This window comes from Hemitrygon akajei, chromosome 14 (assembly GCF_048418815.1).
Source record: "Hemitrygon akajei chromosome 14, sHemAka1.3, whole genome shotgun sequence".
NCBI classification, from domain to species: Eukaryota; Metazoa; Chordata; class Chondrichthyes; order Myliobatiformes; family Dasyatidae; genus Hemitrygon; species Hemitrygon akajei.
Window position 1 is genome coordinate 95,115,354 of NC_133137.1, and position 18,732 is coordinate 95,134,085.

Below are 18,732 nucleotides of genomic sequence, written 5' to 3' on the forward strand. Positions count from 1 at the left end.
TACAAGCAGTTCTCTCGGAAAGTTTTCCTGGTCTTCCAGACCTCAACTTGACCTCCACCGTTCCTGTTAACTGCCATTTCTTAATTACATTACGAACTGAGGAAACAGCTACCTGAAAACACTTTGCTATCTTCTTATAGCCTTCTCCTGCTTTGTGGGCATCATTTCTTTTAATTTTTAGAGTGCTAGGCAGCTGCTTAGAGGAGCCCATGGCTGCTGATTGTTGGGACAAGGTTTAAGGAGTCAGGGTGTTTATAAAGCTTTCAAACTTGCATCACCTGGCCTTTCCTAACGATGACTGTGAACAAGCCATAGCCCTAACAAGCTAATTAAGGTCTGAGACCTTGGTAAAAGTTATCTGAGAGCTCAAATCTCTTGATGTGCCCAAATTTTTGCATTGTGTTCCTTCCCTTTTTTCCACTCTAAAATTGAACAAAACAAAAATAATACACTAATCTTGCTTAAAATGTTGAAAAGAATGTTTCATCTTTAACTTTATGACTTTTGGAGATCAGTTCATCTTCTACTCACTTAACTATTCACAGTAACAGAAATTTTGCCCAAACTTTTGCATGCCAGTGTGTGTGTGTGTGTGTGTGTGTGTAATTTATATACACACACATACACACTTGCTGTAATTCACAGTGTTTTTCCTGTTATTTTGAATTGCATTTACTGCTGCCATAAAGTCAACAAATTTCATGACCTGACTCTGGTTCTGTTTTAACTTATTATTTTTTAATTCTGTCCCATATTTTTCTGACTATATTGATTTATCTTTAAAATCTATAGAAAGCAATGTGAGCCTGCATCTTCCTGTATAAAAGGTGCTACATAAATCATTATTACTAATACCATTATTAATAGCTGCAAGCTTAATTACATCAATCTACAGAATGTAAGTCAATCTAAAATTACATCTATCTACAAGTAGCACATTGAGTTGCATTACTAACCTTAATAGCACTGGAAAAGGTATCTGATGTGGTTTTGTTCACCCTAAATGTCTTGTCTCTGAACTGATTAGTAATTACCAGTGTCATCGTCTTCTCCTGTGTGAATCAAACACATTGAAACTGAATTGCCCATCTCCCATTTCGCAAACGAAATAAACCAAACATTTTCTTCTTAGACTTACCTGATAGAAATCTAAATTTTTTCCTTTAAATGTAATTTTTCCCTCTACGTCCACTGGAATTAACGATGGTGTAGGATCTCCAAATTGTGGACACTTTTCAGCCTACAAACAGCACAGAACTAAACTTTTAAAAAAAATGTCAATTCTACAACTTGGAAAATGAGTAGTTACAAAAACATTAATGTTGACAAGGTCTTTGGAAGGATATCTGCCCAAAATATCGACTGCTTTCTACTTCAACTAAACAGCTTCACTTGTATAAAATTTCTCAATTTTTGTTAGTGCATTTTCATTGGGGTGGGGGGGAGTCTGAACCATCCCAACAGCAAACTTCATTTGGATTAAATAATGACAAAATAAGAAACTGTAAGAGGACAGATTCCACTTCAGGAATACAATCTAACGCAGAACAAAGAATTAACCTGATGAAACAAATTCTCCACTGACACACCAGTGCATTAACAAACCAATACTGCACTTTTCTTTGGACAAAACATTACACTGAGGTCCCATTTACTCTATAGATGGGGAAAAAATGCTCAAGATCCCATTCTGGTCAGCAATGGGCCTTTCTTTAGAAGTCTTTCCCTAAGATTTTATGGGAGTTGACTGCCATATTTCTGGTATAGTATAGCAAAAGGGACAATATATAAATAATACACTTGTTGGTTATGAGGACCTGAGAGACATCACTGCTTCTGTAATGACCTACTTGCTTTGATGACCAAGATACATTCCAGTATTTGGTTGGTTTTATTTTGATAATTTGTAGATCATAAACTAAAATTTATTCAACCAGTATACATTTTGTCTGTAAAAGACACTTTCTAAATCTGTATGAGAACAATAAGCAACATAATATCTGCCTTTCCAATAAATTATTCAAGTCTGGAGTCTTTGGCCATCAGCTTGGTAAACAATATTGGCAAGTCCCATACCATCACTGAAGCAAGGCCTGGATGATTTACATTCTGGGTCTTTTAGTTGTTATTGTTTGGCTGCCTACTCAATACTCCTTTGACCTACTCCTTTATTAAAATCTATAGTTCCCTTTCTTCAATTACATCCCACTACAACAACCATACAAAGCATAAAACAATTAATTTGTTATATCAAACATGCATAACTCCTCGTGTTTATTCTCACAGCTTACAGTATAAATACAATGCTCTTTTAACATCCCTGTGCCTGAGAGGTGAACAGCCTACAAAGGGGCCTATCCCTACTCCTTTCTCATGCTTGAATGTTCTGGAGTGTGGAATACATTCTTGCAATGGAATATTAGAAGCAACTATTTTAAGTTCACACTCAACACAATGTGAACACAGGAAAATATGAGAAAGCCACTCGGCCTCTCACAGGTCACCCACCATTCCAGATAATTTTGGATGATTGTCCAGGGGCTCATCTCTTACTTTGTCCCAGTTCCCCAAAGCCTCCAATTCCCTGGTCACTTAGCTATTTCTCCTTTAAATATACCCAATGATCTGACTTCCACAACACCGTGGAGTACAGATTCCCAAAGATTCACCATCCTCTGCAAGAAATTCTCAAACATCTCCTTCTTAGGTAACTATCCCCTTAATTCTGTAATTTAGTTGCTACTCTCCAACTTGTGGAAACATCTAAATAGCTGTGCCCCCAAAAGCTCTTGTATAATTCAACAAGATCACCATTCATTGCTATGAAGGAAAAGATCTAATTTATTTTGCTTTTGATATAACAACTCTCATGTCCAGGATTAGCCTCTAATGCCAGCATATCCTTTGCTTAAACACAAGGACTATAACTGTACATGGTACTCCAAGAGTGGACACCCCAGTATCCTATACAGACAGACAGACATCCTTTATTGATCCCGAGGGAAATTGGGTTTCGTTACAGTCGCACCAAGAATACTGTAGAAATATAGCAATATAAAAACCATAAATAATTAAATAATAATAAGTAAATGATGCCAAGTGGAAATTAGTCCAGGACCAGCCTATTGGCTCAGGGTGTCTGACACTCCGAGGGAGAAGTTGTAAAGTCTGATGGCCACAGGCAGGGATGATTTCCTATGACGCTCAGTCATAGATTGTTGCATAGGGTTGCAACAAACCTTCCCGACATCTAACTTCCAACCTTTGTAAAAAGAGCCAATAAGCCATTTGCCTTTCAAACCATTCAGCAGCTGCCAGCTAACCTTTTGAGATTGCTAACCAAGGTTCCAAAAAGTTCAAAGTAAATCTATTATCAAAGGATGTACATGTTACCAGATACTACCCTGAGATTTATTTTCTTGCAGGCATTCACACAATCATAATTTCTGCAGTGCCAAGCCATTTTGTTCTTCCCCTAGCACCCAGCTAAGTGCGTAATTCTCTCTCAATGTCATTTATTTCTTAAGAGCCACTGGTCATCTTCCAGTTTTTATCATTTTGGGTAAGGCATAATGGCAGGAAAGAAAGTCCAGCCCAGGGCACGAAGGACAGATGGGCAAATATACTAGTCCTTACCACAGCAAGCACAAAACTCCAGACTTTACTGAGCTCCAAATGAAAGCAATATTGATTAAAGGCAGAAAAGTTGAACTCAGCTGGGCACCAACAAGTTCACAAGATCATTGAATCCTGAAAACCATGGCTTGCCTCTTATTACCTTTGTAATTTTTATTCTCAAGATAAAATTCACCCTCAGCACTCATTTTCTGGCTCACATATAAGCAATTATTTTACAATGAAGCTGAAGATCACCAGTTCTCATCAAAACGGGTGAATGCCTTGAAATAAGAATTCAACTCCATGCAACCATCTTCTATACAAGTGTGTATTTTTACATTTTAAGTGGTCAAATTAAGTTAAATAATATGGTGTCATAAATAGTTCAAATGTGAGGCAAGCTTCCATGGCATTAAAAATGGGAAGTCAAATATGTTAAATATGCAAGACCAAAGTGCTTTTAATCTTGCTTTATTTAAAGTCAGGGGAACTAATTAGATCAAGAAGCATGGATGCAATCCAGTTCCTTCCTTAAAGGTTTTACTTCTTCTATTTGTGTTTCTAATATTAAGTTCTACTTTTGCTTTTATAATGAAAACTATGTGAAATTATTATTCTTTAATTGTATCAGTCCACCAAAAGCAAATAGCTGCTCTATAGTAGCTCGATCTGGATATTTTATCAATTGGTGAAATATTTCTTTATTGAATCACGTTTTTTTTTTTGTTTTCATTTGAGTTTATTGCAGTTTGGACAACAAGCCAAATCTCACCATTTTACTTTTAACAATATTGGGTTGCTCTTCTCCACTGCCATCTTTGCACATATTCTCAGCCATATCCCAATGACAGGTCCAATTGCTCCCTACACAGGAGCCGCACCTAAAAAATAAATGTGCCATGTATATTACTAACTCTCAACAACTATCAAGTCCCTGATTAACACTATTGTTTCTAACCTGAAGTGAAACATCTCATTAGCACCACACAGTAAATGAAATTGATCAACATTTCATGGAAAATAATCTCTCGGCAAAACATTGTCACTGGCTTATTGGTACAATAATATTAAATTATAGCGAAAATATGTTGAAGTTGCTCTGAAATGACGTAACCCCAATTTCAACAATGCGGTTGACTCTCTCCTTTAAAAAAATTATGAATGAACATAATGAACAGTGAATGGTGACACTGGCAGCAATCTCCAAATAAGCGGAAAGAGGGCATATTTAACCTCCTTAGGAGACAAGGAAAGTTATGAACATTGCATACCAAATTAAACAAATTTGAAGACAAAAACATGCTCTTAGATAGAGCCCAAGCACCATTCTATAATAAACATCTTCTTTCATTTACTGACAAGAATGTGATGGATTTAGTTATCTCATGTTTTAACAGTAGAGCTTTGTCTGAATCAGTAACAGTAATACAGGCAAGAAATCTGTAAGTTACCATCTAACCGTTAAAGGAATCAGACTTGTGTATGAGGTTTCAAATCTCAAGCTGAATTTTTCAGTTATTTTCCTTCAAGGACTGATGAGACTTCCTCATTCCTTTCCATCCTCCCCCTCCCTTATAACCTTCAGAAATGATGTTCTTAAAGCACAGAATTTCTGCCTACGTAATGCTTACTTTGATACAGCCATAGAGCAATCTATTGTGTAAGTATTAATAACCAGTATTCCCTAAAACACACTGTTGAATAAAACAATAATGCTTTAAAGTGATGACACACATCTTAACTAGTGTGCTCAATTACTTTAGAACGGGGAAGTACTCACGGAATATTTGGAAACAACTTCATGGCAGCATTGCAATCATAAAATGAATAACTTGTCCTTGTGAAAGATACGTTTTTTCTTCCACTGACATACTGCAGATATACTTGAACAACAGCATAATCTACAGAGGAAAATATATTAATGCCATTTTAGTTCTACTTTATGCTCAACATTTTAAAAAACATGTATGTTGTAATGAAAACTATTTCCAGTTTTGCATTTCAGGTTGAAGAGAAGAATAGTATCATGTATTACAAGAGAGGGAATCATTATCACCAGCTGTGCTCTTCAGTTCAAAGTTAAATGACTAAAATTTCTTGAGAAATTTAGAACATAAATCTACAGCACATTACAAGCCCTTCGGCCCAAAATGTTGTGCCAACCATGTAACCTACTTTAGAAACTGCCTAGAATTTCTCTACCATGGAGCCCTCTATTTTTCTAAGCTCCGTGTAACTATCTAAGAATCCCTTAAAAGACCCTATCGTATCCACCTCTACCACCATCGCCAGCAGTGCGTTCCGCGCACCCACCACTCTGTGTGTGAAAAAACTTACCTCTGACATCCCTCTTGTACCTACTTCCAAGCACCTTAACCCCCGCCCCAGTGGTAGCCATCTCAGCCCTGGGGAAAAAAGCCTAAGGCTATCCACAAGATCAATGCCTCTCATATCATGAAAGTTCTTTCACGTTATCTCCATACACACGCTCATTGAGGAATTAACCAAAATTGAGAAACTTTATGTACATCATTAGAAACAATAAAGAATATTTTCAAGATAACGCCAAGCTGCTGTCTCTATCAAGATCATAGCTCAGACCTAATAGTTTATTTTAAAATCCACAGGAATGGTTTTGGGGTGGAGGGGAGTTGGGGGTCAGTTTATGGTTTAGGGAGAGTGATGTGGAGCAGTTAGAGGTCAGATCTCCATTCCACTCTCAAAGACTAGCAACATAGACAGGCGACAAAGGATGTCCGGAATTGAGGCCTCCGCTCCACGCTCGAAGATGTGCGATGCAGATGTGGGGATGAGGGCCACTGCAGTCCAGGCTCCACTCTGTGCTTAAGGGCCAGTGAGGTGGACGAGTGTCAAAGGACAATAGTGGATGCCGGGCTGTACAAGGTCCCCAGGAATGGAAGGCCATGTGAGTCGGCACGCCCAGAATTCAAGCCTGGAATTCAGGGTCCCGTCACTGGTTAGTCCGGTTGTCAATCAGAGGTCTAGAAGTCAAAGCCCAATAGCCGAAGCCTGGAGACTGGAGGCCTATGTGGGCAGGTGGGCAGGAGAGAGGGAGAAAGGGGTCTTGTTCTGCTGTTGGTTGCTATGTTCTGCTGAGCATTGTGGGAATACTGCATTGGTTCCAGAATGTGTGGCTACACTTGCAAGCTGTCCCCAGCACATCCCTGGTCACGATGTTTGCTAACGCAAACAATCTATTTCAATGTTTTGATGTACATGTGATAAATAAATCTGAATCCGAAAAAGTAACAATTAAATTCAGATTGAAAATGCTGCAAACGGAATGTAGTTTGATATGCAGAAAAGAAATAAAAACGACGTAGCCCCTCAAGCAAAATATTAATCTATTTCTCCAGTTCAGGTAATGATCAGGAGTGAATTTCCTAAGTATACTCTCAGTTACCTTAACTACAGTATCTCTTGCAAACTCTCCCTGGTAATAATTGTGTGATAAATAATGTTTTCAATATATTTCTCCTGTCATCATACACAATGTTATTATTGCACTTAATTTAAATCTGATTTCCTGTATTAAGTCAACTCTCCAAACTATAACAATATACAAGCAACAATGGTTCACTAATATCTGACGGTGACCTCTGACAGGAGTGGTGAAGCAGGCACGATAGACACACTCTAGTAGTTCTGCAGCATCAATCTTTATTGAGCTTCGTTCCCCTGGAGTCACTAGGTTGCAAGGATACAAGTATTTCCTAATTATGTAAGTAAATTAAAAACAAAGACCTTTCTTCTGTGACTGATCCAAAGTACAATAGCTATAGACAATTCTTTATATTTTCATTAAGTATAATGATTGGTACTTTTTAAAAAAGCAGTCTTGGCAACATGTTCTTAACATACTTAAATCCAGAATTCAAATGTTCAAAGTATACTTTTAGTCTCCTTCGACAAGTATCCTTCAGTGTGAGAACTCACCTTGACCCGGAGGTGTAGGATTGATACTACCCACAGGAGGAGATTGACAAGTAACAGACCCTTCTGTGTAGTTTATTACAGCACTGTTAACACCACCAAAAATACACTCAATCTTGTCATTGCTTGTCAGAGCAGGGAAAGGGTCAATGTTCAGTTGTACCTGATTAAAAAGATACAGAATTATGTTGCATGGTTTGTAAATTGACGTGATCTGAATACACAACAATCAGAACAGATGCCTCAAGTTTTATTTAAAGATAATACTGGTTGTAACTGCAAACCACTTTACAAAGTCCCAAGATGCAAGAACTTGATACAGTTCTTTGAAGAAATTACAACTCTGTCCAACAGAATGGTCAGAATAAATGTATTTGTTTAAAAATGTAATTTTTATTGGCACATTATTTTCTGGAACAACTTAATGCAGTTATCATGAAAAACTGAAGCAATTACCAGGGACAATGGACAATTATCAAGCACTCTTAGAATTTCTTGAGAAATATTACAACTAGAATGTTTAAGAACTTAATCACACAAACAGGATCATAAAATTAGTCATTACCTCCAGGACATTATCTAACATTAAAACTTTGAACTACAAGTAATGATGCTTACCGGGCCTTGAGCATTTCGACTCATACTCTGAGGAATGGCACTAATTACTGCCACACAGCTATTGTTCAAACTCCACAGCCAATGGTCTTTTTCATCACCTTTGGGACAGTGCGACTTCCTTGAGCAACTGATAAACATGTTAAAAGCGTTGGTACATCTGAAATTACTGGTCTCAACATATTCAGAATTTCAGTTACACAGGGCAAGATTGCTGGAGATACCATATTGTGCCCTGGTCTTCTTATTTAAGAGTGTTCAGGGAAACTTACTGGACTAATACCTGGAATGGGATAAGCTAAGGTTGTGTCCACTAGAGTTTAGAAGACGGAGATGGGTTGTGATTGGAATTCACAAGAGATCCGACAAGGTAGATTGTGGAAAGGATCTTTCTTCTTGTGGAAGAATCTATAATTGGGGTCTCTGTAAGTAAGGAGTCATCCATTTAAGACAAATATGAGATAGTTTTTTTTCTGAGCAGTCTGGGACACTTTACAACTCTTTTCCTCAAAGGCTGGTGAAAAATGAGTTTGATATTTTGTTCAAGGCGGGCGCAGATTCTTGATACATGAGGCTATTAAAGTCTGCTGTAGGTAGACACTGTTTATGGATCTGAGGCTGAAATCAGATTATCCATGATTTTATTAAATGGCAGAGCAGGCTTGATGAGACAAGTGCCCCACTCTTGTTCTCAATACACTGATTCATGAATGAAAATACCATTTGCTGGGCTGAACTACAAACTCTGCCATCCCAACAGTTTCGCCATGCTGAAATCAAGACTCAGACTTACATTAAGACCTGGACAAAACCAAAAAAGCAATTTCTCCTCTAACTTCTTCATCGATATTCCATGGTGCTCTCTGCTATGCATCTAATCATTACATCCAATTTATCACTTTTAATTTCCTCTCCCTTGGTACTTCTCGCCCCATTTAAAAAAATTAATCTGATGTTTAAATAACTGTACATGATTCTGGCATCCAAGGCATTCTGAAATTATTTGAATAAATAAACACTTCAATACCAATCTGTGCAAACATTATTAATAGATTTGTAGGAAGCTGGTATAAATTTAATAAAGAAGCACTATGTTGACAGCAACTTCTGTAAAGAAAGTAACTTTGAATACTGTACTATTGAGGTTCTAAACAAAGAATGGAATTTGTTTCAATTTTAATACAAGAAACTGCAAACATGCTGGTAATAGTTTACATGTTTGTTTTCAGTTTGTTAAATTTGTCTTACCTCAACAATTAAAAAATGCAAGGCAAATAATCTACTGGACACAGAACTACTGGTGCTTCAGACATACCACAGTAAGATTGACCACGGCCTCACAGCCCATTCAGTCACCGAGAAGGGCTGAATTAGGAGGGGCAGAATATCTGAAATGTTGTGCAGATAATAATGTGGATACAAGGCTGTTTAATTATAACTTTAAAATGTAAAATCAACCTCAGCCAAGGCAGAAGATGGGAAGAATATTTACACACATGCCTGTGCAGGAAACAATCAGCAAGAAAGATGATCCAACGAAACCCTTCAAAAATGCAAAATAAACCAACTGAAACAAAAGTAGTCCTAGGATATACACGTGATTAGCATCTGGATAGATGAATTAATGTTTCAAACGCAACTCTGTCAGAAGGAACGCAAATAAAGAAGGATTGGGGGTGGGGGAAAATCTTGAGAAAATATTTTGTAGTAGCAAAGGGTGTGTTATTCAGCCATGAGTTGTTGAAGCAGAACTTAAAAGCTTACAGTCTTAGTTAAAATTTTCTGAGTAGCTTTCATCTTGCATATAACAATTCAGTAACCTCATGTGCCAAATGAAATTTATCGGTTTTCTCAGCAGCTGTCATCTAATATTTTATTACTTGTAATTAGAGTAAAATGAGCCATTTCATTCAGGTGCTTGGCCTTCATGAGAGAAAGCGATTTGATCTCAATTAATTACTTCCAACTGCTTCCACAGTCTCACTAGAAGGTCTGGGTCATAGATTAACCACAGCTGACAGCATCACCCCCCCCAAAAGCATCAAGATCGGCGGCACTTACATTCCTTCAGCTGCACACCACCCACAGTAAGGATCATTGGACGCAATGCAAAGATCACAAGTTGTGTGGTTGGTGCATTCCTGTACAGGAAGGCGGGTGACCTGAAAGACGAGTTTTTAACAAAATAAAAATGAAGCCTTGCTCATTTTAAAGTACAGAAATTGAAGTCATTAAACAGAATATTGTCTGTAAAGTAAATCTGCAGCAACAAGACATCCTGTAGCATTATTCCAGTCTATTTCACAAAAGATACACGTCCAAAAAGTCAGCAACAGCTTCAGGTTACATATTTTAAAAGTTGGCTATCTTTTAGTGAACTGAATTTTAACCGCATATGTGCTTTGACAGAAGAATCAATACCATGAAATACAATGTTCGATGCTTACCTTTCAGTCTAACATTTGGTACAGTAAATTGGATATAATTAATTCACAGAATAAATTACCTCTTTATCTGTCATGACATACAGGTGATCTCTTTTTGCATCGAAAACAAGGTCACTATTCACTGGGCTTGAACTCATATGAATAGTTTGATATTCTTCTGCTTTTATATGCAAAAATACCTGTTGAATAGTGAACATTGTCACTGCTGTACATGAAACAATGCAATACATAATTCCAATATAATTGCTGAATGAATAGCACAAACATACAAGTTGCTTCTAAATTTTGAGAACACCAAATTTTAGAAAAACACCTGTCTTGAATTTAAAATAAATTTCTAATTTGCTCTACAAACTTTGGGACTATATATATTTTTGTAAACATTCCATTCAGGTTTCAACTGTTAATAAGACCATAACACATAGGAGCAGACATTTGGCCTATCGAGTCTGCTCCACCTTTCCATAATAACTTATCTACTTTTCCCCTCAGCCCCAAATTCCTTACCTTCTCCCTGTACCCCTTCATGCTCTGACTAATCAAGAATCTATCAACCTTTTCCTTAAATATACATAAAGACTTGGCCCCCACAGCCACTAGTAGCAACGAATTCCACAGCTTCACCACTCACTGGCTGAAGAAATTTGTCCTCATCTCCATTCTGAAAGGATACCCCTCTCTTCTGAGGCTATGTCCTCTGGTCTTAGACCGTCCCACCATAAGAAACATCCTCTCCATGTCCACTCTATCAAGGCCTTTCACCATTCAATAGGTTTCAATGAGGTCACCCCTCATTCTTCTGAATTCTAGTGGATACAGGCCCAGAGCCATCAAATACTCTTCAGATGACAAGCTATTCAATCCTAGAATTATTTTCATAAACCTTCTTTGAACCCTCTCCAGTTTCAGTACATCCTTTCTAAGATAAGGGGCCTAAAACTGCGCACAGTACTCCAAGTGAGGCCTCAGAAGTGCCTTATAAAGCCTCAACATTACATCCTTGCTTTTATATTCTAGTCTTCTTGAAATGAATACTAACATTGCATTTGCCTTCTTCACTACAGGCTCAACCTGCAAACTAACCTTTAGGGAATCCTGCACGAGGACTACCAAATCAATTTGCACCTCAGCTATTTTTTGTATTTTCTCTGCATTTACAAAATAGTCAAATCTTTCATTTCTTCTCCCAAAGTGCATTGCCATACACTACCGACACTGTATTCCATCTGCCATTTCTTTGCCCGTTCTCCTAACCTGTATAAGTCGTTCTGTAGCCTCTCTACTTGCTCAAAGCTATCTAACCCTCCACCTACCTTCATATCATCTGCAAACTTTGCAACAAAGCCATCAATTCTATCATCCAAATCATTGATATTTATCATAGAAAAAATCAGTCCCCACACAGACCCCTAAAGAACACCACTAGTCAACAGCAGCCAACCAGAAAAGGCTCCCTTTATTCCCATTCTTGGCCTCTTGTGAATTAGCCAGTGCTTTATCCATGTTAGTAATACCATGGCTCTTAACTTGTTAAGCAGCCTTATGTGTGGCATCTTGTCAAAGGCCTTCTGAAAATCCAAATACACAACATCAACTAATTCTCCTTTGTTATTTCTTGTTATTTCTTCAAAGAATTCCAACAAATTTGTCAGGTAAGATTTGCCTTGAGGAAACCATGCTGACTACTACCTATTTTATCATCTGCCTGAGACCTCATCCTTAATAATTGACTGCAATGTCTTCCCAACTACTGAGGTCAGACTAACAGGCCTATAGTTTCCTTTCTTCTGCCTCTCTCCCTTCTTAAAGAGTGGGGTGACATTTGAAATTTTACAGTCTTCCAGAACTATTGCAGAATCTAGTGATTCTTGAAAGATCATGCCTCCACAATCTCTTTAGCCACCTCCTTTAGAACTCTGGGGTGTACACCACCTGGTCCAGGTGACTTATCTACCTTCAGACTTTTTAGTTTTCCAAGAATCTTCTTCCTAGTTATGATAAATTCACACACTTCAGGACCCCTGACACCTGGAACTTCCACCATACAGCATGAAGACTGATGCAGAATACTTATTAAGTTCATCCACCATTTCCTTGTCCCCATTACTACCTCTCCAGCATCATATTTCAGTGGCCAATATCCAGTCTCGCCCCTCTTGTACATGTTGTGTACCTTAAGAAACTTTCGGTATCCTCTTTAATATTATTGGCTAGCTTACTTTCATATTCCATCTTTACCTTCTTAATAACTTTTTTTGAGTTGCTTTTGGTTGGCTCTCAAAAGCTTCCCAATCCTCTAATTTCTTACTAACTTTTGCTTTATTAATATGCCCTCACTTTGGCTTTCATGTTAGCTTTGACTTCTCTAGTTAGTCACAGGTGTGTTGTCTTCCCTTTAGAACATTCCTTCCTCTTTGGGATGTATATATCCTGTACCTTCTGAATTGCTTCCAGAAATTCCAGCCATTGCTGCTGTGCAGGTATCCCTGCCAGGGTTCTTTTCCAATCATTCTGGCCAACTGCTCTCATGCTGCCGTAATTCCCTTTATTCCACTGTAATACTGACACATCTGACTTTAGCTTCTCCTTCTCAAATTTCAGGGTGAATGTTATGATCACTTGCCCTCAAGGGTTCTTTTACCTAAAGCTCTCTAATCAATTCTGGTTCATTGCACAACACCCAATCCAGAACAGCTAATTTCCTAGTGGGCTCAATACAAGCCAGTTGCTCTAAAAAGCCATCCTGTAGGCATTCCAGAAATTGCCCATCTTGGGATCCAGGACCAACCTGATTTTCCCAATCTACCCTCATATTGAAATCCCCAGTGACTATTGTAACATTGCCCTTTTGTTATGCATTTTCCATCTCCCATTGAAATTTATAGGCCACACCTTTACCCCTGTTTGAGGGGCTGCATACAACACCCATCAGGGTCTATTCTACCCTTGCAGTTCCTTAGTTCTATTCGCAATGATTCCAACTCCATGTCACCTCTTTCCAATGAGGTGATTCCATTTTTTTTAATCAACACAGACATACCACACCCTCTGCCTTCCTGCCTGTCCTTTTGATACAATGTGTATCCTTGGATGTTACACTCCCAGCTATAATTTTCTTTCAACCATGATTAACAGTGCCCACAACATCATACATGTCAATCTGTAAACTGTGCTACAGAAGTTCATCTACCTTATTCCATATACTGCATGTTTCCAAATATAACAAGGGTGCCGTACTCACTCTTTTTGATCTTGTCCGCCTTTTGCAGTCAACAGGATGAGCTGCAATGTAATTTTGCCCTATTATCAGCCACTCCTTGCTAGGAACCTCATTACCCATTACCTTTGTAAACCAACTACCTCATCCTCAGCACTATCTCTCTGCTTCCCATTCCCCTGCCAAATTAATTTACTACATTTAACAATTCAGTTCAGCAAAATCTGAACAATTCAAGTTCAGTCAAATATGAAAATACTGATATAATATAGTCTTTTGAATAATAAATGCATAATTTGAATAAGCTTGATTCTATTAAACAAATACATCAATGCACATTTCAACTCATACAACATACCATGACACCCCAGGATATTTTTCAGCTTTTTCCAAAAAAAATACCAATTAAGTATATTTCTTTTTCGGCTTTAATTGTACTTACCATCAATTAAAGCAATCTATTTATGTGACTAGGTGTCTTGTTCTCTGATTAATATTTCTACATTTAAAGTTAAAGTCCTGTCCCGAGCCTTATAGGCTCATCAGGCCAGTGCTTATGCCGGTTTCCGTGGAGTGAAGCGACTGAGAGTACGAGACTCACCCCCCCCCACCCCCCCAACCAGATAGGACGCCAGTCTATCGCGAGGTTATTTCTACTTTTGATAAAATGTAATTATTGTATGCTGTGCAAATGCACCTTTAATGTCTTCCTAAAACTTAGTGAAACTTCTTTCAAATTTCAAATTACTCACCTTGAAAGAACTCTCAAAATCTATGATCATCTGAAGCTTGCATACCCGCACTAACTACTTCTTTCAAAGATCCTGGAAGAATGTTGGTGACAAATGAAACAAAAAAGGATTGCTAACCTTTTGATCAGGTAGGCCTCTGACCATTTATAACCATTATGCACCAAGTTTCCCAAATATCCTTCCATCAGAGGACAGTTTTGAAACTTCCTCTTCCTCCAGCCGCACTGAAGGATATAATTCGGCTATATTACCTTTAATGTTACATTGTCCTTCTATTAATAATGGTCTAGGCAGGAACTAGGGAGAATAATTTAGAAACAGCTATTTTTGGGCAAGTCTACATCTGACATGAGGACGGTCCTTAAAGTCAAAGTGCACAGAGTACAGAACAGGTATGTTCTAGTAAGAAGGAAGGACAAGACTGGCAAGATGAGGGAACCTTGGATAATGAGAGAGGTAGTGAAGATGGTCAGGAAGAAAAAGTAAGTGTATCTAAGGTTTAGAAGACTAAAATCTGAGCTCTTGAGGATTGTAAAGAGAACTCAAGAAGGGAATTCGGAGAGCCAGGAGGGGCCATGAAAGGTCCTTGCAAGGTAGAATGAAAGAAATTTCAAGAAATTCTGTACATTCCACTCAACAATAAAGGAGAGAACATATGGTTAGAAGTGAAGGATATGGGCAAGGTCCTAAATGAATCCCTCATATCTGCATTTACAAAGTGGAAAGATGTGGTGGACAGGAAAATTAATGGTAATGTTCCAGCGCATTGTGAGATTAAATGTAAAGGAATTGAGTTTCTTGAAGAACGTCAAGTTGGATAAGTCCACGGGGACCTGATTGAATATATCCTAGGTTATTGAGAGAGACAAGAGATGAGATTGCTGAGACCTTGACCAAAGTACTTTTATGTTTTCTAGCCACAGGCAAGGCCCTGGAGGAGTGGTGAGTAGTTAATGTTGTTCTGTTGTTCAAGAAAGGAAACAGCTCCAGTCCTGGAAATCATCAACTGGTGAGTCTCACGGCTGTGTTAGGGAAGCAATTGGGCACAACATTTGAAAACCCACGTCGTAATTATGGACAATCAGCATGGCTTTGTGTGGGGCAAAGTGTGTCTTATTAACGAGTTTATTTTTGAGGAAGTGACCAAGGTGGTTGATGAAGCTTATGCTTTGTATGTTGTCGGCATAGATTTAGGTAAGATGTTTGAAAAGGTCCCCATGTTAGGCTTACCCAGAAGATTAAGATCAATGCTACTTAATTGTTTGGATTTGGAATTTGCTTGCACAGGGAAAGTAGAGGGTAGTGGTTAAGAAATGACAGATCAAATTTAATCCAGCCAAGCGTGAGGTTCAATGTTCAAGATCATTTAATGTTATTTCCCGTACACAAGTATAAAGGAGAACAAAATAATTGTTACTCTGGATCTGATGCAGCGTAGAAAAAAAAAAACACAAAATAATATAAAGCAAATGATAATAAAAGAACATTACAAATATAAATACAGTCAATCTATGTATATAAGCTATCTTGTGTATGTCCATAAAGTGATGCTAGATACAGGACCACCTGCACACAAGGAGACTCTGGCAGGAGATGATAAAGAATGGTGGTGGGGTTGTGGAGGGCTGGTTTGGTGGATGGAGGTGCTGATCAGCCATACTGCTTGGGGAAACTAACTGCTTTTGAATCTGGTGGTCCTGGCATGGATGCTACGTAGCCTCCTCCCTGAAGGGAGTGGGACAAACAGTCCATGAGCAGGGTGTGTGGGATCCTTCATGTTGTCACTGGCCCTTTTCCAGCACCTTTCTGTATATATGTCCTTGATGGTGGGTAGGCTGGTGCTGGAGATACATTGGGCAATTTTGACTACCCATTGCCGAACCATATTGGGAGATCAAGTGTAAAGGATTTGTACATAGTTGATGGCAAAACCTTTAACAGTGTTGATGTACAGAGGGATCTTGGAGTTCAAGCCCATTATCCGCACAGGTTGATAAGGGGGTAAGAATGGCTTATGGCATGCTTTATTAATCGAGCTAGTGAGTTCAGGAGTGAGAAAGTTACGTTGCAGTTTTATAGAACTCTAGTTAGGCTGCATCTGAAGTATTGTCTTCAGTTTTCATTGCCCCATTAGAGGAAGAGGGTGCAAAGAGTTTTAACGCGATGCCAGCTAGATGAGAAGGTATGTGTAATAAGAAGAGGTTGGACAAACTTGGGCTGTTTTCTCTGGAGTGGCAAAGGCTCTGGAGAGATCTGGTAGGAATATAAAAGATTATGGGAAGGACAGACACAGTAGTCAGCCAGTATATTTCTTCCATTGTTGGAATGTCTGAAACTGAAAGGCATGCATTTAAGGCGAGAGGGACAAACTTCAAAGGAGACGTGTTTGACTAGTGTTTTTTTTTGTTTTTACATAAGGAATGGTGGCGCCTGGAATCCAGTGCCTGTGTAGTACAGGAGGCAAATACAAGAGCTGCATGTACTGTAGATAGGTTTTCTGGCCTCTAGAGGCATGTTTTGTTTTGTATGAAGATCACTTCTTGTACATAAGCTGCCTTTTACATAATTTCTGCACAGGTAATTTGGATTCCAACTTGAAGCAAACACGGCAGAAAGGCATCCATCTCCATTCACTCTTTATTTGCCCTTGAAACAGTGAATTTCAAAGTACATTTATTATCAAAGTATGTGTACTATATACAACCTTCAGATTCATCTCCTTACAGGCAGCCACAAGATAAAGAAACCCAATAGACTCAATAAAAAAAACCTTTATACACCCAAAGTGCAGGGAAAAAAAATACAAGTTGTGCAGACAATAACCTTAAGCAAAAATCATTCAGAACAGAAGTTCACAAAGGTGAGTCAACAGCCACAAAGCCAGTCATATGGGATCCAGGAGGCCATTAGATGTAAGTTGCAGGTTCAGCGCAGAGATGAGCAAACACGACCCATCCTCTCCTCTGGCCTTCAAACCCTGAGCTTTTCAATCTGGTCTGGTGTTTAAATCAGCCAAACAGCAGGTCATTCCTCACTCTTGGGCCCAGGCCCTGCCATTTCGATATGCTCTCAAGGAATCCAGCCTGGCACTCTGGGGATCGTCTCCAAGTCTGCTCCTGCAACGGCCAAGCACTGGCTTGCTCCCCGCTCTCGGGCTCAGGTTCCACCACCTCGGATCCGCCCATACACACCACGCCGCAACTGCCCTATATTAAGAAAGCTTAAGAATCAGATAAAATGGTGGTGCCAGTAAGTCGTCGCCGTACTTCACCAGCACCATTTTATCTGATTCTTAAGCTTTCTTAATATTGGTAAACATTTAGTAGGCATACTTTGAAGGAAGTATTATGCTCATCATTTATCAGTATTAAGCAATCTTGCGCCACAAGTTCACTCTGGTCTACACTAATAGTTATGGAATGTTACTTATGTGTGCTACCTTGGTTAACACTGGTTGTGAGAATAATCAATAATGCAAGTTGAGCACTTTTATCTAAAACGCTTGGGGCCAGACGTGTTTCAGACTATGGAGTTTTTTGGATTTCGGAATATATAATGAGACAGCTTGGGGCTGCCATCATTTTCAACTCTGAGTTTACTGGGAAGGAGACTGTCTTACACCCGATTCATCACACGTATGTACTGATGCAGCCATTCAGTGTGTCACATTTTCATCAGCGATGATCTTGGCAAACTCATCAATGAATTTCTCTGCTGCTTTGTAATCAGCAGACGCTTTATCACGACAAATCTTTAAAAATTTAATGCTGTGCCTTTTCTTAAATTTCTGCAACTAGCCTGCTGAACATATACAACTACTTTCAATTTCAGTTTGTTCCGATAGATCTTTGTTTGTTTCATGATCAGCATACCATAATGCGGCTAATGTTCAGTCCGACGCTGATTCCAACACTCTTTCAGTACAAAATTACCATCTTAATTTTTTCACTTTCTGCAGTGTTTTTCTGTTTTTCAATCACTTCTGTTCATTATGTATGTGAGGTCAAATTGCAGACCCACTGTGGTGCACAGCAACTTGCACATTGCCTGGAAATCCTCCCAGCACCTTTTGGAATTTGGATAAGGGGTGCTCAACCTATTAGTATATTCAGGTGCGCAATCTTTCTGT

General features: G+C 38.7%; 1 protein-coding gene across 6 annotated transcripts in view; it reads right to left on the reverse strand.

Moving 5' to 3' along the window:
• Nucleotides 1-18,732, reverse strand: part of LOC140738810 (plexin-B2-like) — a 242,601-nt gene that overhangs the window by 65,861 nt on the left and 158,008 nt on the right. For all 6 annotated transcript variants that reach the window (XM_073066680.1, XM_073066682.1, XM_073066679.1 and 3 more), the window contains 8 exons: nt 10,694-10,813; nt 10,249-10,349; nt 8,191-8,317; nt 7,576-7,735; nt 5,399-5,519; nt 4,391-4,499; nt 1,139-1,240; nt 957-1,052 (listed from right to left, as the gene is read on the reverse strand). In XM_073066680.1, the coding sequence (XP_072922781.1) occupies nt 957-1,052; nt 1,139-1,240; nt 4,391-4,499; nt 5,399-5,519; nt 7,576-7,735; nt 8,191-8,317; nt 10,249-10,349; nt 10,694-10,813 (936 nt within the window). The remainder of the gene's footprint in view (nt 1-956; nt 1,053-1,138; nt 1,241-4,390; nt 4,500-5,398; nt 5,520-7,575; nt 7,736-8,190; nt 8,318-10,248; nt 10,350-10,693; nt 10,814-18,732) is intronic.